The sequence below is a fragment of the Mytilus trossulus genome, chromosome 9, assembly GCF_036588685.1.
Source record: "Mytilus trossulus isolate FHL-02 chromosome 9, PNRI_Mtr1.1.1.hap1, whole genome shotgun sequence".
NCBI classification, from domain to species: domain Eukaryota; kingdom Metazoa; phylum Mollusca; class Bivalvia; order Mytilida; family Mytilidae; genus Mytilus; species Mytilus trossulus.
In genome coordinates, this window is record NC_086381.1 from 68,309,666 (window position 1) to 68,334,840 (window position 25,175).

The window sequence follows — 25,175 nt, forward strand, 5'->3', positions numbered from 1 at the left end:
TGGCAAAGGAAAACCGTGTGTGGTCTTGTTCCACTAACTTTGGAATATATATATTTAGTTGTGAAATAGACAGATCAACCATGGTCAACCATTTATTTATATTTATGAAAAGTGAGTTAGCATATAAAAAGTTCACAAATAAGATGTTCAGCCTCTGGAAATGGAGTGGCACACATTTTCCGGAAAATATTCCGAACTCTTTTACATTTTACAATTACCTTTCACCGGAAGTTTGTAAATGCGAAAAATGGAATCGCAGGAAAATCGAAATAATTCTGAATTGCCAGATTTATCAAGTTTATCAGAGACAGAAAGATTACAAGTTATTGCTGTAATGCAACGAGCTAAGGTAGCCATATGTTGCAATAAAAATGACAAAGATATGCGTTAATTAATACGCGTTTCCCCAGTGAACCCCTTTCAAAAAGTAAATTTTAAACGTCAACATCCTGTATTGTGTCGCCACCTGAGATTCCGGTGTCATAAGCCTATGTTGACACCCCTTCCTTGCAACCTTGAAGTGTATAGTTGATTATCTGACCATCTCCCCGATTAGACACCCAACGATTGCCTAGTAAGAAAAATCATATATCATTCTTATAACAAGGATAATGTGTATACTGTATGACATAAAGTAAAATGTATTATAAGGCAGGTGTTACATGTACCTCTGATCATAGTGATATGATAGAGAATTGATTACTGATTGTAAATTGTGGGTAAATTGGAACTACAAATACCTAGGTTTGTATGTTGTTACAAAGCTAGGCCATCACTTTTTTTTAACAATTTGCATTCTTTACGACCTCCAACATGGTTTCCGAAAATCCAGATCATGCGAATCACAACTTATTCAATTTATACAAGAACTTCATAATAACAACAGCAAAAATATACAAACAGACCTCATTATTATGGATTTTGCCAAGGCCTTTGATAAGGTTCCCCACAAACGTCTACTATATAAACTAAAATACTATGGCATTCAAGGTAACACTCTAAAATGGATTCAGGCTTTCTTAACAGACCGTACGCAAACAGTGGTAATAGATGGAATAACATCAAATACAGCACCAGTAACATCAGGTGTCCCCCAAGGAACTGTCCTTGGGCCTATACTCTTTTTAATATACATTAATGATTTTCCAGAATACCTGGAACACAGCAAACTACGACTCTTCGCTGATGACAGTATTATATACCGAGAAATTACATGTCAACAAGACTGCACAAATTTACAAAAAGATCTTAACGCCGCAGCGAAATGGGAGGCTGATTGGATCATGGCCTTCCATCCTGGAAAATGCACTATCTTAACCATCACACAGAAAAAACAACCATTTAAACACGATTACATCCTTCATAATCATACTTTAGAACTAGTAACATCTGCAAAATATCTTGGCGTAACCCTACAGTCTAACTTAAAATGGAACATTCACTACAACAACATCGTATCAAATGCAAATAAATCTCTTGGCTTTCTTAGACGAAACTTAAAAATTTCTAACTCCAGTATCAAATCCCGTGCTTACCAATCAATAGTGAGACCAAAACTTGAATATGCCTGTAGTCTATGGGATCCACACACAGCAGATTATAAAAATAAGCTAGAAATGGTACAGAGGCGTGCGGCCCGATATGTATGTAACAATTACCACAACACCAGTAGTGTTACATCCATGTTAAACGAACTACAATGGCCCTCACTCAGTGAGCGCCGCCTCAAAACCAGACTTATCATGTTCTACAAGGTCATCCATGGACTCATTGCAATCCCATCACTAGTCCTCATACCATCAGATACTAGAACAAGAAAATTACATTCTCAAACGTTTAGGCAAATATCCACCTCTAAAGACAGCTACAAATGGTCATTCTTTCCGCAAACAATCATTCAATGGAACTTGTTGCCACAAGTTGTGGTAGCAAGTCAAACCATTGAAATTTACAGAGATCAGTTGACACCAACTGTTCTCCACAACATAATTTAATTCTATAAATAACAATGTACATATTTTTTAATCACTTGTTGTTTTCTTTCATGTAAATATCACCAAGTATTCTAATAAGTTAAAGATAAATTTTTGTTCATATTTTTTAATCATATACTCCGCGCATGCAACAGTTCGTAATCTTCAATAATAATGAAGCTGTAACTGTATATCAGAAGAAGAAGAAGAAGGACATTTTTAAAAACAAAAACGTAACAATTTGCCTTTTCAGAAATGTAGAGGAATATGGGCAATAGCATTGTTTGTACACCGAAATGACAGAAAAACATTACCTCATTGGTTGAATTTCTATTGTTTATCAACTCCAACACATTCATTGCCATTGTCTTGATGAACACATGGAACATGATGAATCTTTATGATCTTTTAAATGAAGATCTTCTGTTAAAAATTATTTTAAAAATGGACCAAGCAAATTTCTAAAAATCTAAGCTCCTCGAAATTGTGTGTAAAACTGGTCCAAGTTATCTTTTAGGTAGCAATATACATGATACAACAAAAAAAAAACGAGAAAATTGACTTCCCTTTATCATGTTTATTCCCTTGCTTTTTAACAAATAAGGCTTAGAATGTTTGTGTTATGTCAATCATGTATGTATGGAAACAGCAGCTTCCATAGATATTAATATTTCCAGTAGTTAAAAATGTAAAATATAATCTCCTTTTTTGTGCTACAATTGAATTGGCAACAGTTGCATTTACTTGACTTGAGTGATACAAAATATTTCAAAAAGGTGGATGAAAATGTCACAAAAGTCACCAAAAATTAAATCCAAATTTAGAATCATATTGCTTCTGCTTACTGATAGGTCTGAAACCCTTAAAATTTTCATGAAAGACAATTTCCTTATAAACCTTTAATACCATGAATACATTGTATGTACATGTAAATTAAGTTCTAACAAATATATAATCAGTACATACATGACATAAAAAAATATTTCTGTCTTAATTTTTATATTTAATCTAGATTGACAGCAGTGGCTCCCAGAATTTCAAATACAATAAAAGAAGCCTAATGGAAACTAAAAAAAAACACTGGTCTGTCAAAAAAATGTAGCACCATGGCCCCTACAGCCTATTGATTTTATTATAAAATCATTCAAGATATGCAGCACCATGGTGCTTTAAGGCCCTAAATGGTTTGAAAATAATACAACTTTGTCATTTACCATGTTTACGCTTACCTTTGTTTATACTGTTTTATACATTTATTAAACATTTTTGTAGGAATTTGAAGAAACTGAAGACAAAGTAGTAAACAGAAGGTATGTTTTTGACTTGTACTGCCTACAGTTAGCATGGTTAGTTCATCATCAATAAGATTACAAAATGTAGGTTGATCGAGGACAAAATCTTTTTTGGGTACAAGATGAAATTGTTATTAGTCATGGTAGTAAAAAATATTAATTTTCTTATTTTCTGGTATAAAATCAAATGCATGAAAAGGATTCATTTTTGGATTTTTTTTGTTAAGCATCATGGTCATCAACGAGGAATAAAAACAGACAACTAAAATTGTATTGACATGATTGGATTAAGATTTAATTTTTATTTTCATATCCAATACGACACAAACTTAACACATTTAACCTTAAATAATGTATTTCTTGGCAAAAAGCAATAGACCACTTTCGAGTTCATCCGTCACGGGAAAAAACTCGTCAATTATACGCGCCTTTATCATCGTCATTTGTGCGTTTAGGGGTGTCGTCACTTCCTTCCAATGTTGAGCGAGTGGTTGGAAAACTATAATTCTATATTGTACGAATTATTCGGCAAATTGAATTCTCAAAATTGACAATCAACACTGCTGTCATTAGGGAAATGTCAGTAAGAACCTACAGAGCCACCATTATTTCTAGTTTATCCTGCACAAAGACGATCACTAAGACGCTTGATGAACGTAAATAGTGCAGGGATACAGGCGAGCCCCTCTATCTGGAAAATGACGTCATAAAGGCGTGTATAATTGACGGATGAACTAGAAAGTGGTCTATTGATTTTTTTTTTAATTGAAGTGTATTCCTTCTTTGTTTAACACACCGAAAAAGAGTAGTGTATTTGGATTGCAATATTTTAACAGTCTCTTCATGCATTTGTAAGTGTGGGTTTTTTTAATTATTTTTCATCTTAAGACAAGCAATGGAAGGCACACTGAACAAGTATACCAATGTTATGAAAGGCTGGCAGCACAGATGGTTCCTCTTAGATCCTCAATCAGGCATGCTGGAATATTTTGAGGTAGGTGAAAATGATGAAGTCAGATAATGACTCTTTGGGGGGAATAACAAAGGGTTATCATTTGAAAATTTTGCTTTGCAATTCTTAATTTGTAATTTATGTATAAAGTTAACCAATTCTTTTATCAGATTTCACTTACATTGAAGATCATGATGTAAACAGATAGTTCCTATAAAATTGAGAATTTAAACAAGGAAATTGTCAAACAGTGAAAAATCCAGACTTAAAAGTACAAATCGTTTTTACACTGAAATTGAGAATTAAACAGGGAATGTGTCCAAGACAAAACAACCTGGCCAAAGAGAAGAAAATTAGCCCAAGGCCACCAATGGGTCTTCAACACAGTGAGTAAATCACCCTCCCGGTGGCAGGTTTCAACTTGTGCCTAAACAATAAACAAAACTAGGTCAACTTTATACATATGTGTATATGACATGTATGGATTTAATCTGAGTTGCTTCACCTTATCAATGAATTCTGACTACTGTAAACCAAATTATTTTCACGAGCGATTTATTTTTACAACTTTCGTGAATAGAAAAAAAACGCAAATATTAATTGTCGCGAATATGTTTTACATGGATCATTCCTTATTGAACTTCAGAAAATCGCAAAATTAAATAGCTGCGTAGTGGTCTAAAAAAAATAAAGTATCCGCGAAAATAAGTTGGTTTACAGTAATTTGAAGTTATTTGCAAATAATTGTATTATTACACAGTCGCATATTAAGTCATATATTTCAAATATTATGTTGTGGATCTTGTGTAAACTTTTGACTTTACATCATGTTATTTTATTTCAGAAAGAAGAATATAAGAAACAGAGACCAAGAGGCTTTCTTCATTTGGCGGTATGTAATCTAAACTTGCATATTTAATTATTTATCGAACAAATTGTATCAGTCTTAGGCAATTCTTTTTTTCCTTTTTTTGTGTCAAGTCATATTTTATCTTCTACCCCTCCTTTATTTAAATAGGTAAAAAAAGTTGAAATTAAATTTTGAATTTGCACAAATGAATGCTCTGGTTGGTTATTTAATGTACATATTTCATTTCTCCTTTTTAAAAGCAAATTTTCCACGAACTATTTATTTTTTTATTTTGAAATTAACAGGCAGCAGTTATCTGCCCTTCAGATGAAGATTCACAAACATTTTCTGTCAGTGCATCTAATGGAGAGACTTACAGACTAAGAGGTAATTATAACAAAACTATGTCATGTACATGTAGGTGAATTCAAAGGTAGATATGTTTTGATAAACACATGTGTGCCACTTTGAACAGGGATTGCTGCAATTCGGAGCTCCTAGATTCAACTTTGAGTAAACCAAGACCAAATTTTTCTCTTAAAGAAGCAAACTTAGGTATTTTTTTTAAAGATAATTGTAAATATGAGGTAACAAATAAAAATGAATAATGTATTATGTATTACAGTATATGTATATATATAAAATGACTGAATAATAGCCAAAAATAATTCTTACAGGGCATGGATCATATAATTATGATACAGTACTCTACAAATTGTAATATATATAACAAGTCTCAAAGGGTGCAACATTACCAAAAAAAACATCCTGAACAAATGTTAAATATGTTGGATAACAGATATCTTACATCAACTATGATTATGATGTAAAATGAATCATATCAATCTATTCGGATTAAATCTTGAAATTTATACAATAAAACAGTTAAAACCCAGCACACAGAAATATAAAAAATGAGGTAGGTTAAATATAGCTATTTACAACAGTGAATGCAAATTAATGCTTAAAATGAAAATAGTAATGTTTGAAATGAACTGGTACAACTCTAAAATTTCAAAGGTGACAACAGTTCAGATGTTACAATGACGACTGCATGGAAATACATTCCCAATTAAGGTAACACGATACCGAATGGCATATCTCCCGATTTCCAAAATTTTTGGCATACGTGTTCTTTGCATCGAGTTACATCGGAATGTGTAATAAAAAATGGGGGTCACCATTTTTGTTTTCGTTGTAATTTGCATAGAAAAACGTCAATTTTGGCGACAGTTTACTTAGGTATATAGGGAAAATGCCTTTTTTTCGGCTTACCTTTGAAGATTTTCCAATGGATGGCTATTTTCTTATATACGGAGAAAAACAAAAAACTAACATAAAATCCAGGATTGCATACTGAATCCATACACGTATAGAAACTCATATGTCACCATCCTTGTTTTTAAGATAAATGGCTTCAAAGTTGATTGATAGGCCTAGAATTTGACTAAAAACGTGTGACGTTATAGTATACAGAAGATAACGTTATCCTTTTTCAGAGAAATGAGATCCGAATGAGTAAATCTAATTTTGTTTATAACCCCTGTCGTAAATAAGTAGTACAATATAGAATTCTACAGATATTATTTTATTTCGTCCTGCATATGGATTTTCATTCATATGAATTAACATTAATCTCGTCTGATTTTCACAACAAGCAAGCATATACTTAAAACTTGCTTGAACTAGTTGGTTCCACGTGAATATTATATTAGCTGCAGAACCGTAGCTCTTTTTATGGGCCGCAAAAAGTCAAAAATAACATAAGGACATAAAAGCTACGGTTCCGCAGCTAATATTATATATGACAATAGTTGATGCATAAATCAAGAAATTGTGTACACGTCAGATTCACGTATTTTTATTTTTAAATAAAATTATTCAAATAATGTTTTTATTCTGAAATTTAAATAAAATCATGAAAAATACCTTCAGATTTTTGTAATGTGTACGTGAAAATTACATGAAAAAATTCACGTGAGATTCATTCGAATTACTGATTTTTTACTCCATTGTATTAGACAATGGTCGCATCATCCTGGGAACTGTATATCTAACTTTTAATATATATGTTCCTGCATCATCGCAGCATGAAGAAAAAGAGTTCTTTACAAATATGATTCAGTTTTTTAATTGCTCGGTTTGATGGTTGTTTAACGTTCAGTGGCATATAGTTCATGCATTTTCTGGACGATACAATACAATTTTGAAAATAGTTGTTTATTATAGACACATTTGATGTACCAGTCAAAAAAGGTTTAAAATTCTGTTATTTTTGGAAATTATGAGGAAAAAACAATCCTAGCTGATGAAATACACATTCTAAAAAATAAAATAACAAAACTCGAAAACAAATTCAAATCGAAAAAGTCCCTAATCAATGACGAAATCATAAGCTCGAAAATATCAAAAGAATGATAAAAAGCCGTCTTATTTCTCGATTTGGTAGATACATTGGTATAGTGTACTCTGCGTGGTGTAAATGTGTGACGTGTTTGCTCAAGTCGGACAAACCTTGCAAACTGTATGCAGAGTTTCACAAAGTTCAACATTTTTGTCGTTTGTGAAAAATTGTTTTCAAAATAGATTTTGAAACCATTCTCTATATGAGTAAAAGAAATTGCTAAAAATAAAATTTCCAGCTTGAATTTCCACCTGTAGAACATTTAAGCTGGAGTTTGTACTCAGCGTGCCTTCATGTGTTATGAAAATGTCTAATCCATCAGCTTCTCGCGGTCTAGGTCTTTAAAACTATGTCGATTTCTTTGAAAAATATAGAGGCAATGATTCAAATTTTAACAACTTAAGGTTCACGCTAAAGGGTGTAAATTGTAGGATTGATTGATTGAACTGCTGTTTGGTTAACGTTCAGTGGCAAATATTTCATGCATGTTCAGGACGAGAACATGTTAACAATAAATACAATAGGTAGGTTTTGCATTACAGGCAGGCCATCCAGGATTAAGGTCGGGAAAATTTGGTATGACACTGGGTTATTGGATAGGGACATAAATTTTGCCTTGCAACAGGCCACCTACGGATCCCTACGGGTTCTTAGTGTGCAAAGAGCGTGGAGCTATATTTTCACTGCAAGGCATCGTATTTAACGCCTCTGTCTAACCGGACATGGCTGCAAACTTTTTTCATCCAGCAGAGCCAAACGGACACCCCACTTTGTCAAGCGTTTTACTGCCTGTTGGAAGAATACCAAACCAATTTATATTCCCCAGACTCGGAAAGGGTTGGTGTGTGTGTGTTTGTGGGGGGGGGGGGGGGGGGGTAAATTGAGGAATAAAAACAACATAAAAATTATGTAAATTGTCAGAAATATAAAATATAAAATTTACTTGTACTAACTAAGAAATAAGTGGAAAGCTTGGCGAGTCGCGCATTTCGTCGTATTTCTAAAGCTCGTACGAATACATCCGGCAATGTAAATATAGATTGTAACTTTATCCACACAAAGAAATAAAAACACTTCTTTTTCCATGTATATACTTGTTCACTTGTTCTAAAAACTAATTTTTAACTCCCCGGGCCTTTTCCAAAGCATAGTATCTGAGCAATATGCCCCTCAGGGCGCGGCCATAAGGCAACTTTGTTAATTTACTTTCAGTCAGTTGTTTTGTCTCCCAACTTGTACATGTATATTATTTCCAACTCAAAACACACAAACAAAAAACAACACACTTCCACCGAATACCCATGCAAGCGTAAATTAACATGAATATGAAATCTAAACAATTTCAAGATCTAGCATGTTTTCAGTCTCTTTCTGCCGGTTGAATAATGATAAGTCAGTCGTTGGAGTGTAACTTTCGAGGATAATCAGATACCACGGACCCAGTCTGACTACAGCAAACCCTATAACTATCAACTTGCGCGTATAGACGCAATTGGATACTGGGGGCTGGCTTAACTAAGACTGTGATGGGACCTGATTTTCTTACATGTTATTTCTGCCGAATCAAGTGCGCATGTATTTTTCAGCCTTCGTTAACTTTCTCATGGCCTCATTCCGACGTTGCTGTCTGTCCTGTGTAGACCTGGTTTATAAGCTTACAAAGCTAGCACTTTACTTTTAAAATGTTTCCAAAACAATATCGGATTTACTCGGTACAGGCCAATGAATTCCAGAGACTGTTTATACTTAGACACAGGAAAAAGTACGCAAAATAACCACTTTTTTTACATTCTATACAAACGAATTATTTTTGTACGATTTTCAACGTCTGCTTGTATTGTGCTTTTTTGCAAAATGTCACATAATTACAAAAAAAATAGTCTGTTATTATTTAATCATTTGTGATTGAAGACTTTAGACTCCGCTGCAGTGGCTTGTATGTGTAAACGTTATTCAATAACGTCAGGAACGATAACTCGTGGCGTAACGTCATTCGGTATCGTGTTACCTTAACAGCACTGACCTATGGCATTCTATGCTGGTAAAAATATATAGATGTAAAAGGTCTAGAAAATCAATCTAACAATGTTATATAATTTGTTGATCTAATTCTCTGCTTCCTCCCTGACTGGGGCTGGAACCTGTACTTTACATCAGTCTATTTTTTTGGACAACACCACCTAGTAATGCACAAACATCTTATACTAAAGCTGATAGAAATTAGCTTTCATTTCAGGTGTTTCTTTCTCATAGGTACCAAACAAGGACAACACACAAAGTCAACACAACTAGTCATAACACACAAAGTCAACACAACTAGTCACAACACACAAAGTATTTTTAAGTGTACAGGAATATATATAATGTATATATACATGCATAAAAAGGTAACTTGCGAAACTCATACTAACAATGTATACTGTATACTGTAAACCAAGTAATTTTCGTGAGATTTATTTTCACCACATTCACGAGTAGAAAAATAACGCGATTATGAATTGTTGCGAACTTGTAAAACTTGGATCTTTCCTTATTGAATTACAGCAAGTTAACTTAAAAATATTTAATATTTTGGTTTTATTTAATTATTTTATTTTGTAGCATCTGATGCTAAAGAAAGACAATTGTGGGTGGATAAACTGAGATCCACAGCAGAATACTTTACAGCTCATATGTCAAAAGTAATGTATAAACTTCTTATTTGTCAAATGCAATGTTATTAATCTTTTATATTACATGTTTTACAACTCATTTGTAAAATGCAATGTATTAAATTTGAAATTTTACATACATGTATAAATAGGGTTAGCAATGTCAGAGACAGCAGATTGAAAAATAAGTTTTTATCATTGGCCTTGGTGATTAGGATTCATAAGGGAGACTTCTGTGCTAACAATTTAATTTTATCGTTTGTCTATTTTTACAGAGTGCTTCCTTCACTAAAGACAGATCATCTTCAGGTATTTCAGTCAATGAATTGTTCAACAAGAAAAGATCAGATTCAAATGAACAGATTCACAATCAGCGTGCAGTTGTTTCTAGGTATTTATTAACTGTTCTCATTAAGACAGTGTACAGTATTATAAGATTGATTGGTTGATGGCTACTTATGTTCAGCTGCAAAAATTACATGCATATTCAGGTTAATGGCTTAAAACCTGCTGCAAATATAACATACAAATTCAGGTTAATGGCTACTTAAGTCCAGCTATAAATATAACATGCATATTCAGGTTTATGGCTACTTAAATCCTGCTGCAAATATTACATGCATATTCAGCTTAATGGCTACTTTAATCCTGCTGCAAATATAACAAGCATATTCAGGTTTATGGCTATTGAAGTCCAGCTGCAAAATTTACATGGAATTTTCAAGATGACAGGATGTTAGTGGGATATAAATATACCCTCCTTTGTACAAGACAATCACACTGAGATCTTTATGTTTCTGTACTCACAAATCAAGAAAAGCTATCAACACATTTTTCTGACTCCAGGCCAACAAATCTTAGTTGCATTTGAGACCAACACTCAGCCACAAGACCACCAAGGCAATATAATAATTGTAAAACTTCTTGCTGTGAACATTTAAACATCTTTTGAGATTATTAAAATGTGAAATATTTGAGATTATTAAAATGTGAAATAGAGAAAATTGATACAATCATTTATAAGTCCAATAAAAACATAACATGAACATATTATCTGAAGACCTCTTAAATAGCTGTAAAATATGTGCAAACCAGCTAACAGCAGAAACATAATTATTAGAAAAGAAGCTATGTTCATGACACCAAATCTTTATAAGATCAAAATAGGAAGATGTGGTATGATTGCAAATTGGACAACTTTCCACCAGAGACTAAATAACAGAAGTTTACAACAATGATCATTGTACAGCCATCAACAATGAACAAAACCTGTGTCACATAGTTACACACTTGACAACCCCCCCTAGAAAAGAAAATAAGAAAAGTGATTCCATGAAAAAAAACGAAATATCTGTAGAAGTAGATTTAAAGCTTACCTTATGAGTAAAGCAATATTATATAGCCTCCAAATTGTTTGCCCTCATACATACAGTTCAAGTTTGTGTTACTGTGGATTCATTATTATTTTTTGTTGGATACCAATTTTCGTGGACACAGTTTAAGGGCATACGATACAGTTTTGATCCTGTATTTACAAGTTCATGAAAATTTGCATGTAGGCTAATTTTTACCTGATTAAATCAAATATGTAATAAAAAATATACCTTCACGTGCTACTTTTTGAGTAAAATGAGGTCGAAATTTTGTAGATTTGCTCGAAATTCAGATTTGTTGCATTAATTTCTTTTTCGAAAGAAAGACATAACTTTTTTGTTATAAAAGATAAACACAAATTGTTTTTTGTTAAATAATCGGTAATTTCTGTATTTTATAAATATCTTTAAAAAATATGCAATTTTTTATTCAGAAATAACTCATATTTGTCAAATGTTTATGAATTGAGGAAAAAACGTAATTTTTTACTGCATGTTTATCAAAATTAAAAAAAATCCTCTATTTACAGTTTTATAAAATTTGGGTCACACAATCTCCCGGCAAAATGAAACAAAATGCCGTTTTGAAAAATAGGGGTCCATGAACTCGTTTTTAAATTAAATCAGATTGAATAATAAAAATCCATCGAAAAATGCATCTTTTCCCGATATGTCACCGTTTGACGTCACGAAAATAACAAATTACGTTAGCAACGTCATGACCTTCCCTCTAACTGTATCGTATGCCCTTAACCACAAATTCAAATGTTCAACGAAATACGAATTATCAATAGGTTTGGCCTGTAGAGATTAGAAAAATCTCAAAATCAAATATCCACAAAAAATGTGAGTTTTTCTCAATCTACGAAAATTGATACCCATGAAAATAAATGAATCCACAGTAAGTTAAAAACATTGAACTCTACTTTTACGTCATGCTTCATAAGACCACTAAGACAGGGAGGAAGAAAAATAAAACTGACTGACAAATTGTTGTATACATTTTCAGACCTCCACACAGAGCACCAGCCTCCAGACCTCACACATTAGATCCTTTCAGGGAAGTCAAGGAATACTTAATAGAAGCTGAGGATTATTCACACCATCTTCAGGCAAAATGTGCAGTAAGAAAATTTCTCAATTCTCAAATTTTGCCCATGAATTTTTTGTTTATGTAAGTGGTTTCAAACTTGAGATGGATTTCTTGAATATTTAGGGTGGTACCTAACACTACAGGGAGATAACTCTGTAAAATCAGCTAAACGTTTTAATTACGTTGTGTTGATAAGGGTTTATTAAGATTCTCAATGTTCAAAATTAGTGTTTGTCAAACTGCTATATAACCAGTGTAGTTTTTCTGATAAATCGGTTGGTTCAAATTTTTTAAATTTTATATATTTTTGTCAAAAGGTCAAAGTAAATACTTTGTCAAAATTTTAGGAAAATTAAACGAGCCAAATTAATTTTTGTGTTGGGTACCACCTTAATTATGTTTTTGTGTCAAATATAACTGCTGTTTTCTCATTTTAACAAAGTGACATTTAAAAAAAAAGATGAACCTGAATGGTGTCGTCACACACAGTTGCACAATGAACATATCTTTCACAAAATATTTTCCAACTCTTTATTACCATAATAACTACTACACTTTCCATACAGTTATAAATTTGTTTATTCATATGTATATCCTACTACAAAAACAAGAGGCCTCTGTTTGTCAGCATGAATACTAACTGTTTAAATGTGTGTTCTCAAAAATAAAGAGATAGGCCCAATGATATCTTTCTATAATTTCCATCTGTTGTGTATCTTTTCTATTGAAAAGGGTGTTTTCTCATTGAGGTTTTATAAACTAAAATTTCGTTTATTATGAATAGAGGATTATCATAACCCACTAAATACAGTGTGAGAATCTCCATACATATTGGTCAAATGCTCAGATTTGTTTCTTATTATTGTAATTTTTAATAAATATGTGTTTGAAATTAAACAGAATATTTGAATTTAATTCTGCAATCAGCAAATTTACTATACAAATACATTATCATTTATTTTCAGTCACTTCCAGTATCAGAAGAGCCTATTGGTGGTTTGGATAAGGTATAGACTTGAATTTTTATTGCATTACATGTATAGCATGTAGAAATAGTAAGGGGATTATTTTATATAAATTGTAAAAAGATTAAATATGATAATGGAACAAATAAATTTGATTAAATTTTTCAAAAATGGAGGACTCCACAACTTTCATTGCAATTGTTTATGGGTACTACATCTAAAAGTACCTATTCTATATATCAGTTAATTGTTGAGGGTTTTTTCAGGATTTACTGTTACTGAAAGCCACATCAAGTGCCACCCTGACTTGTCTCAGTCAGTGTTTGAAAATGTTAGAGCATAAACAGGTAAGTAAATACAGTGAAACCTGTGTACACCGAAATTGTATTTGTCACAGAAGATATTGCCAATGACAGGTAGTGGATACTGAGAATCAGAAATTATTGCGTGCATTTATTATTGCGATTTTGTCATTTTAGACAAAATTGCAAGAAATCCTGTTAAAATCATATAAAAAAATTCAAAATGCGAGTTTAAATTATTGCAATTATAACCCTGTCGCATTTTTCGCAATAATAAAAACATCGCAATAATTTCTGAATTTACAGTAGTTTAAATTCATTAAAAAAAATATGAATTGGACAAAAGTATTACACTGTATTATGCTTTACATATTTTGCATTTTAGCAATTACATGTTCCTTGTTTTAATATTCCTTAGTAAAAAAACTCATAACTGTTTAATTTCAGTATTTGAGATATAGTTCAAAGAAATTGTTTAATTTCAGTATTTGGGATATAGTTCAAAGTATGTGTCTGCATTACTTCTAGGAAATAATTTACTGCTTGAAATTGCTATATAAATATAACAGCGATCTCAAACGTCTGCTTTTAAAAAATTTGATTCTTGTTGAAATTTTTAGCTTGTTATTAAACTTTTCCTTATGGTAAATTCTGTGGTGTTTAATATTTGTGACTTATAATCAGTCAAAATCTGTTAAGACTTTTTGTCATATTATTGTAAATCAGTTCTGCACTTAAATAAAAGCTTCAATCTGAACCCTAGAAATTTACATAACAGATTGTAAATAAGTTTATCCCCTTCTATAAAACTAAGTGTAGAGACTGTATTTTCAAACAGATTTTGTTGTTTAAGTGTATTTAGTTTTGCATGTTTATTTTTGTAATTTTTATTTTCTCTTTATTAGGGGGTTGGTTCTCATACACACAGTTTACAGTTAGGAATAGAACCAGCATTAGAAAGAGAAATTCCAAAGTAAGTTGAAGGAAATGCTTGCAAGGGAGGTAACTTTTGATACATAAGGGAGTAATTTTCAGTATAATTTCTTTCATATTATCACCAAAGTGTAATGTTTGATATTCATTATGACTTTATTTACCTAATATTTTTCTTCATCATTAATAATGGGGAAAATATTTTCTTTTTCAAAATTTACAGAATTGAGCTTTTTACTTATAAACCAAAATTAAAGACCTTTGGTTTCTTTCAATAAGCCTTTTTAAAGCTCTTCAAATACCAATTGCTATTTTTGTCGTACAGGGAACGTAGCCATTCTTTCCTGTCAAATGTCTCCGAGAATAGTACACATGAATTATCCCGAGCTGGTAGTTTCTCTTCGGCAAATGTGAAATTCCCTCTTACTGATGACCACCCAGAGGGTAAGTGGTTTAGCAAACCTCAATTAAAGTAACTTTTTAATTATATTTGTAGGTTTGTATATACTTTTGATATGCACTGTTTATTTTGAATTATTTATCTTTTTTTATTCTCTGCCATTAGAGGTATTATGTTTTCTAACATGGTCTGTGTCTATAAGTTAATCTGTTTGACATAACAGAGTTTTACTAGTACTGTGGATTCATTATTTTTTGTTGAATACTAATTTTTTTTGATTTTGTGGCTACAGGTGAACCACGAAATAAAAAGATTAATGAATGACAAATTTTTTAAAGGCTTGTATGAAGACCTCTACAAAACCACGAAATTAGATATCCAAGAGCATACAAGATTTTCTTTAGCAACCAAAATTGGTACCCACGAAAATAAATGAATCCACAGTATATTTGTATGTGCTATCTGGAGTGATGACACACAGCTATATTTTACTTTTATGTGTCATATTGAATCATACCACATTGCTCGAGTTACTGGTACATTTGCATTTGTCATTTTGTAGATGCTGTATGTGTCATTGTCCCTGCAGTAGCATCATAAGCTTATTAGTTATTTTATTTCTATTATGCATACCTGTTTGTAACTTCTCAAAACAAAATAATAAACCTATTAACTAGATGTTTAGTGTTGCTTTGTCTGTATTTATTTTTATTTTATTTCCATATCTGAAAAGATAAATAATAATTCAACCATTTACATTGTAATGTTTTAGGCCCAATTAATCATGAGGAGGAAGTAGAAGATGATGATAGTTACCATGACACCGACCTTGAGGGAGTCGAGGAACACAAAAGTATCATTCTACATCTCCTATCTCAACTCAAACTAGGGATGGATCTAACTAAGGTTGGTATATTAAAAAAGGATATTGAATGTTAATACAGTTTATGTAAAAAGCAAGTTTAAAAGGGTACACCATCACAAAAATAAAGTTAAAATTGTAAACAAATGTTAAATGTGTCACTTACCAGTCAACATATAGTTAATGAGTTTGAACTCAGCACACAGCAGGTGCAGTCTACTCCAATCTTTATTGAGTAGGATAGTCAGTTTTAAGTTCTATGCAAAATATCTGAAATGACAGACCTACTGTCTTGGAAAGGGGACTCACATATTCATTTAAGTTTTGTCAATCCGTACATACAATGTCCCAAAATTGGTTTCTGTTCTCTAACAGAAGTTTACTTCAACTAAATATCATGAAAATTATACTCATTACCACAAAACACATATCAGCTACTTATTTGGATGGCGTCATTTTGACCTTTTATGAGTTATTACCCTCTATAACATTTAATGCAAGCAGGCTATCTGTGTTTTTGTGCATATGCACAATTTTACAGCATTTAACTGTATGCGTTTTTTCATCTTTAGTATTAAACATATTTTACAGGTGGTTCTTCCCACATTTATTTTGGAGAGAAGATCTTTGTTAGAAATGTTTGCCGACTGTATGGCACATCCTGATGTGTTCCTCAAGTAAGTCTTCCAATGATAGAAGATTCTTATGTTTAAGGTGGTATGGGAGTCTAAAATAAAAATGATAGAATTTGTTCATACTTTGCCAAAACGTAGTATCTATTGATATATGTTGAAATATATAATAAAAATGATAGGTCACCGGGCATTTTCTCAAGCTACAGGACGCGACAAAATGACACATTTTGTAAGGATTATACAGGAAAAAAACACCATTTTGTGGTTAGAAACTAAAAACTTGCATAAACATGCAACAATGTCAAGAAAATAAGACAGTAATAAATTATGCACTTGATCAAAACTTCATAGGTAACCACATAATTTTGGTTGCTGTTTGAACCTATACGTAAACTTTGGTAGTAATAACTTTTTCGATAAAACAAATATAAATGTGTTATTACAGAATACCAGATTTACCTGATCCTGAGTCTCGTATGATGGCTGTTTTAGAGTGGTATCTTACCTCATTCCATGCTGGCAGACAGGTTTGTTATATTAACCTCATTCTTTGAAATCATGCAGTTATTTTTTTTTTTTAAACCTACCAAATTCTTTTTTGCTCTCTAGAGTCATTAGACTATCTGCGTTTTCTGTCATTTTTGTTTTTCTTTTATTGTTTTAGCCTTTGTTTTGTTTTGTTTTGTTTAATTTTTTTTTTTAACTATGTTTTGTTATACTAGGATCTTTTAAAGCTAACTATACATTATTGGTTTCGTTCATTGTCAAAAACAGTATGATGACTTATGTGTGTCAATTTGTCTCTGGTGGATAGTCCCGTTGCCTCTTTAGAAATTATACCACATCTCCTTATATTTTTACTGTAGTTAACTAAGTTCTTGACTTTTTGTAGTACATGTATTTAAAATATTTAAATATATATTCCAGGGATCTGTTGCCAAAAAGCCATACAATCCTATCATAGGAGAGACATTCCATTGTTCTTGGAAGTTGCCTAAGAAATCAAAGATGTCTGACGATGAGGGATCGTCTGTTGATACCAATCAATCGTCTGTCAACATAGGGGAAGAAAATATACAACTTATCTATTGTGCAGAACAAGTCTCTCATCATCCTCCAGGTAAGTACTTGTTTAAGTGGAGGGGAAGAAAATGTACAACTTATCTATTGTGCAGAACAAGTCTCTCATCATCCTCCAGGTAAGTACTTGTTTAAGTGGAGGGGAAGAAAATGTACAACTTATCTATTGTGCAGAACAAGTCTCTCATCATCCTCCAGGTAAGTACTTGTTTAAGTGGAGGGGAAGAAAATGTACAACTTATCTATTGTGCAGAACAAGTCTCTCATCATCCTCCAGGTAAGTACTTGTTTAAGTGGAGGGGAAGAAAATGTACAACTTATCTATTGTGCAGAACAAGTCTCTCATCATCCTCCAGGTAAGTACTTGTTTAAGTGGAGGGGAAGAAAATGTACAACTTATCTATTGTGCAGAACAAGTCTCTCATCATCCTCCAGGTAACTATTATTTTATTGTAGATGTGGTAGACTTGGGATGTTATTGTGTGAATGGGAAAAAAAGAAGTGGCAAAGTAGAGGATGAAAATAAGACAGGAAGAGTTACAAAGACAGAATATATTGAATCATACTGTGGATTCATTATTATTTGCTGGATACCAATTTTTTAGGGGTACAGGTGAACCATGATTCAAATAATCATGGAATTAAAAAAAAAAAAAACATTTTCTACAGGTTTTCTTTGCATAGATTGTCAAAACCACGAAATCAAATACAAGTACCCACAAAAATCCAAGAAAATTGATACCCACAGAAATAAATGAATCCACAGTATATTTGAAAGCAATGCTTAAATAAAGTACAGGCTCTAAAAAAGGGTTTAGGGCAGAGGGTGAATACAATTTGTTTTTTCTTATAATAAAACAATTATCAATAAATGGCATGCTTTCTCCATGTGAACAATTCATCAAAAAGCTGCCTAGAATGACAAGAACAAAATATCTTTCTTTATCCTAATCAAAAGCAGGCTTCAGTCATTACCTGTTTATCTTTTCAACGTAAAAACAAGGAATGGTTTCAAAACAAATTTTTACACTATAAATTTTATCAAAGGGAAAAAGTTGCTTCATAGTTGGATTTTTCCTTCAATGAATTTATGTTCTATTTTTTTTTCACATTAATATATTATGTCTTTCATGAGTTTATTTTAATAATCATGTATTATTTATTTTCAGTGTCAGCATTTTATTTTGAATGTCCAGGAAAACAGATGTGTATGGATGCCTCCATATACACTAAGTCAAAATTTTATGGAATGTCTATTGGAGTCAACTTAATTGGAAAAAGTATGTTAGATTGATAAATATTTAATGTTAAAATCAACAATAAAAATCAATTACAGCAATACAAAAATCAAATTGAACCCTTAGATTGCTGAGTGATCAGAATAAACTTTATTTGATACAGTTTTGTTAGTTGCATATATAATATTGTGTTTAAATAGAACATCACATATTCTTTTCTGACTCATTCCTACTCAAACAAGACTACCACATGATGTAGTATTTTCTTTTTCTAAAGTTAGAAATTGTTGTTAGTAAACCACAAAAAGCATCATAAATAGTCATAATGATAATAGATTTGAAAATTACACAGTAAATAAGGTTTCCACTCCCTTAGGCAAGTATATAACTAGCTATTATTTTTAGGTCTATTTGCTCATATGGCTCTTCAACTGTATCCTTCATAAACATCCAGCTAGCTTTCAAACATTTGGCTTTGATGATGGTAAATCCAGAAAAGCACTTTGGATGTATGAAAATTATAAAGATTATATTTCATGTTTAAAATACTGACTATACTATGATCATTCTTGCTAGACAGTCTACCAGGTATTGTATTCAAAATATAAAAAGCCATGATTCTTATAATTTTCAGTTAAATTAAAACTCCTAGCTCTGGATGAGGAGTATGTGTTTTCTATGCCAAGTGCCTATGCTAGATCAATATTGACAGTTCCATGGGCTGAGATGGGAGATAAAATAAACATGACGTGCCAAAAGACTAATTTATCATCAACAGTTACATTCCATACAAAGGTATTTACTTAACACTAACATTCCATACAAAGGTATTTACTTAACACTTACATTCCATACAAAGGTATTTACTTAACACTTACATTCCATACAAAGGTATTTACTTAAGGTAAAGGAACAGTAAATGCGCTATGTCGCAGATTTTGCTACAAAATTGCAAACAACCTTGACTCGTTGAACTACAACTGAAAATCGAAAAAATAATACAGTTATCTCTTTTATTTGCTGAAAAGTTGCAGATTAATTTCTCTTACTACGGGTGAACATTTGTATAGAAAGCACATAAAATCGGCGAAAACCCTTCTAAAATTTGTCTTAAAATCGCCAAATCTCTAATTCTACTCCATAGATTTTTCTTAAAAAACTATATTGTTGACACATAAATTTCTGTTTTAATGATATAAAAAAATCATAGGGTCACCGACTTCGTTTTTTATCTAATGATCAATTTGTTACCTTATTGGTAGTGAAAAACGTCAAAAATCAACGTTTTACGGCCTGCAACGCGATAACGTTACGATTATTTCGACGTTTTGTTGTATTTTCTCACAAAGAACGCAACTTTGAATGATGTATACTGTAAAAACGAAGACGGTGACCCTATCTTTATTTTGCATCATTATATATTTTCTTATGAAAATAAGTATAAATTTGTGGGGTTCAAAACACTTTTCTTGATTTCTGTTATCAATAATGCTCACTCCCAATAATTTTAAAGCCAAAAGCATGAAACTACTTGAGTATGTGAGGAGCTAATGAACAAAATAGATTTAACAAGGATAGCAGAAAATCATCAATATTTAGGTTCAACTGCCTGAGGATATCGGAACCTGAGTTTCTGAATAATTTCTGATGTCTAAACTTCTGAATGTCAAATGTTATGTCTACCTATAGAAAATCTGAAGAACTAGTTAATATCATATGAATATATTATGTTAATTTTAGCTGAAAGATTCAGCTTTGTTTCCATGTGTTTTGTTTATTTTTGTAGCCATTTTATGGTGGAAAACTTCACCGTGTCAGTGCAGAAGTGAAGAACAATTCAACAGGGAATGTTTTCTGTAAAGTTCAGGGAGAATGGAACAATGTTATAGAATTCTCTTACTCAGACGTAAGTTTAGAGAGACAATAAAGTAGTTTTCATTGATAATCGGGCAGAAATTTGAAAAAAAATGAATGTATTCTCTGAGCATAGCACTTTATACCTATGAAATAGTGATCCTTCTTTACACCATCATCAGTGTCGACAATATTTAGGTTTGGTTTTTGGATTCTATATTTTTTTCTTCAGATTTTAATGATTTGTCAAACTTTAAATGAATTTTACAAAATTTAATCAGAAGCTTAATTTTTTATCACTAAACTAGAATATCCACAACCAGGTTTTTCTTTTGTTTTCTTTCAATTTTTTCTTCTGATAAATAGACTTAAATTTTTGGCTGTCAACATTTTACTTTTTATACTGACAGCAGCAACAGCAGGCAGTAGAACCATTTCAATATATTATTACAGTATTAAAATAATTAAAATTTTGTGAAAACCAGGAACTGATATAATTTATATTGACTGTTGTAGGGGAGAAGTAAAACAATTGATGTAACCTCATTAGAAACATGTAAAAAGAAAGTAAGACCAATCGATAAGCAGGGAGATTTTGAATCACGTCGTCTATGGCAACATGTGACCAATGCTTTGAGAGCCCATGATGTAAATACAGCTACAGAACACAAGAGATTAGTGAGTATTTTGTTTGTAACATATGTCTATGTCAATGTATGATGTAAAACACAATCAAATCTATTATTAAGTATGATATAATAGAGATTTGAAAAAGGTGATATGTCAAAGAGAAAACTACCTGACCATAGAAAAGACCACATTAGAAGCCCACCAATGGGTCTTCAATGCAGCGAGAAACTCCTGCACCCAGAAGCGTCCTTCAGCTGACCCCTAAACAAATATGTATACTAGTTCAGTGATATTGGACTTCATACCAAACTCCAAATTATACACAAGAAACTTTGGTTGGCATTGAAGTAGATTACATCAATTTTGCAATTTGTATATAATATTTCCATATTAAAGGATATGATGTGAAATGACTGAACATCTAAGATGTCTGTACATTAATTACAAGAAGCTGGCATGTCAATTGAAACATATGGATAGATACCTATTGATGAAGACTCAAAATTTTCTGTTAAATATTGGTATTTGATTGCTGACCCACATCTTTTTTATTAGTATATAAAATCCATCTATAAATAGCTGAAGGACTGATTATCCAATGGTAAAAAGAAACGAAGAGCAGCTGTCTTGTTTCCATATTACCTCACCTCTCCATGTATTCAATTTGTGGGCTGGATAACAAGCATGTACCTTTATATATGGACTGGATTACAGCACATTTCAGTCAGTATGTAGCTAATGGTAATATCTTTGGTTAGCTTGCTTGTTAGCTGAACCGTGAAGTCATTGTTAGGTAAGTTAAACACCCCTCCTTTAATAGTAGCTTAGTCCTAAAGAAAGAGAGATTTTTTATCAGTTGGGCTAGTCTACTATTAAAGGAGGGCAGTTTACCTAATCTAACAATGACTTCACGGTTCAGCTAACAAGCAAGCTACTGAAAGATATTAACATTAGCTACATACTGACTGAAATGTGCTGTAAAGTAGTTTTAAGTTTTGCAAATTTGAACGTAATCTTTTTCTCCATGTGTGAATTTCATTTTATAGTTTCTTTTTTATTCTAAAGTTCATGACACATTAGTTTGATAATTCATTTTCTTTATACTTTAGTTGGAAGAGAGACAAAGGGAAGGAGAAAGACATAGGAAAGAAACAAGTACTCAGTATCCTACTAAGGTAAGCAAGGAGTGTGGCTTTTGAAATGGTTGCAATTCTGTAGAATATTTTTTATGTAAAAATTGCCTCAAACGCAATCAAAAGCTTATGGGACTCACTTGTTCCAAGACTTATCACTACCTTTTTTGATACACAAAAAAATAGTGCATTGATCATAACATTGTATACATTTCCAGAGATTTATCAATGTAAGTTATGCTCAGATATTCAAGGCACAAAATGATGTTGCACTTGCCAAAAAATTACATACCTTTTACAAGTTGCAGGAATTTAATATCTGTTCTTAAAATAGAATGAACATTGTTAAAATTCTTTGAAAAATTTATTTTTTATTTCATTGATATATCTGCAGAAAACAATATTGAACTCGTTAACCTGACCTGAGTTTTGTTCAGTAAATTCAGTATACTTGTACGTTTCTATTGCAGTATTTCAAGAAAGATGGTGATGGTTGGACCTACAATAATATTTTACAGAAAGGAGATTATAGAGGAAGCCTCTAGCGCTCAGAAGAATTAGTGATAACATAATTATACAACGTTTATCATATAGACTGTGATATTGAAAAAAATGTGCTATATCCGTATTAATTTTTATTGGTTATTGTTTAAAGAACAAGCATTATTTGAATTTTTACAAGTTTAAGATAAGTTTACATATATTTGTTTTTATGTTGAAAGACAATTGAAGGACATGTAACTGTAAGTCTCATTTAAATATATTTTTAGTGGGAGGAGTGTGGAGCATACTTGTAAAAGGACCTAATATTGTTGCTTTTGTATTAAATAAGATGTCATTCTGTAAAACCAGAAATCAAAAGTCAGGGTTTCACACAGTTATAAATGTTTCAATAAAAATTGCTGTTCATGGGAGGCTTTTAAAAATGAAATCTAGTATATGTTTATCACCTTCTGTTTTCTTGATATTAAAGTAAACTTATTTTCAATTCCTGTTTATCTGCCTCACATTATCTCAAAATCATTGACAATTGAAAAATTTGAATACAAATTATATACCATAGTATGTTTGATCATATTATGTAAAAATCCTTTAATATGTTCACCAATACTCTGATTTCTCTGCAATATGATGATTAATTGCTTATTGCCTATTGACAAAACTTCAGCAGGCTTTATAACCATAAATTGTCTAAACTCTTTTGCATAAATACAGTGGACTCTACTTAATTGCATAACAGTGTTTATATTTTCATGAGAATTTGAAGTACAAATCATTTGCATTCCTATTGTAAGTTGCATGACCTTAAGAACTGAAGATTTCAGTATAGTTATTGAAATATGATTACAAGTTTACTGTTCTTAAAAAAGGATTTTTGCAAGTTAACTAATATGTAAAGTAGAAAAAAGGAAAAATGTCAAATGTGTTTATGCAATAAATTTGTTTTTAAAGCAGTATTATGTTTATTTTTTGTAGCAACATTTAAGGATCAATCATTAGTGTCTTGAATGTGTAGGTTTAAAAAAATTCATTATGGAGAGATGTTTTTTTTTATGAAAAAAGTGAAGACTGCTAAAGATTTATGGGCAAAAACCTATATATCTATATATTTATATGATCTATGATGTGTCATTTTGTACCTCCAGTTTCTTAAATAGCTAGAAGTATTTGCTCTAAACATGAAGTATACTTTTATAGAATCTTATATTTATTGAATTTGAAATTTTTAAACTGTTACAACACACTTTTTAAGCTAGCTTGAAGGCTGATATACATAGATCTTTTCATGTGCACATTTTTATGTCCCAAGTAGGGGAGTTATGTTTTCAGTCAGTGCATCTGTTTGTTCCTCCGTTTGTTGGTCTGTCTGTCTGTCTGACCCACTTCACCTTTAAGTTTTTAGTCCATGTAGTTTTTGACGAATTTGGAGTCCAATCATCTTCGAACTTAGTACACATTTTTTTTCTGAATCTTACTGATGAGTAACAATTATTTTCTTGGCATTCAGTTTTTATACGAATGCAAAATTTGAAAAATTTTCGTCGTATATTGCTATCACGTTGGCGTCTGCGTCGCCGTTGTCGATGTCGTCCAAATACTTTTAGTTTTCGCACTCTAACTTGAGTAAAAGTGAATAGAAATCTATGAAATTTTAACACAAGGTTTATGACCACAAAAGGAAGGTTGGGATTGATTTTGGGAGTTTTGATCCCAACTTTTTAGGAATTAGGGGCCAAAAAGGGCCCAAATAAGCATATTCTTTTTTTCACACAGTAACTTTAGTTTAAGTAAATAGAAATCTATGAAATTTTGACACAAGGTTTATAACCACAAAAGGAAGGTTGGGATTGATTTTGGGAGTTTTGGTTCAAACAGTTTAGGAATAAGGGGCCAAAAAGTGTCCAAATAAGCATTTTTCTTGGTTTTTAAGTAATTAGAAATCAATTGGAGTTATCTTTCTTTGTATAGAATAGTAGTTGAATCAACTTTTTTGCACCATAACTTTAGTATAAGTGAATGGAAATCTATGAAATTTAATCAGAAGGTGTATCACC

The 25,175-nt window shown here is 31.7% G+C and overlaps 1 protein-coding gene across 2 annotated transcripts; it reads left to right on the top strand.

Annotated features, from left to right (window-relative positions):
- Positions 1-213: 213 nt before the first annotated feature.
- Positions 214-24,019, top strand: LOC134683294 (oxysterol-binding protein-related protein 11-like). Of its 2 annotated transcripts, none has more exons than XM_063542491.1 (22): positions 214-349; positions 3,246-3,283; positions 4,154-4,259; positions 5,062-5,109; positions 5,373-5,454; positions 10,073-10,152; positions 10,398-10,513; positions 12,505-12,619; positions 13,554-13,595; positions 13,820-13,900; positions 14,761-14,828; positions 15,114-15,232; positions 15,961-16,094; positions 16,642-16,727; positions 17,131-17,212; positions 17,613-17,805; positions 18,935-19,045; positions 19,638-19,798; positions 20,790-20,909; positions 21,374-21,535; positions 22,597-22,662; positions 23,091-24,019. In XM_063542491.1, exons 1-22 carry the CDS (start codon positions 239-241, stop codon positions 23,163-23,165), a joined length of 2,196 nt encoding a protein of 731 aa, XP_063398561.1. In that variant the 5' UTR covers positions 214-238; the 3' UTR covers positions 23,166-24,019. The 2 variants fall into 2 exon arrangements, with proteins under 2 accessions (XP_063398561.1, XP_063398562.1); XM_063542492.1 differs by lacking the exon at positions 214-349 and adding an exon at positions 433-574 and having other exon boundaries at positions 23,091-24,018.
- The last annotated feature ends 1,156 nt before the right edge of the window (positions 24,020-25,175 follow it).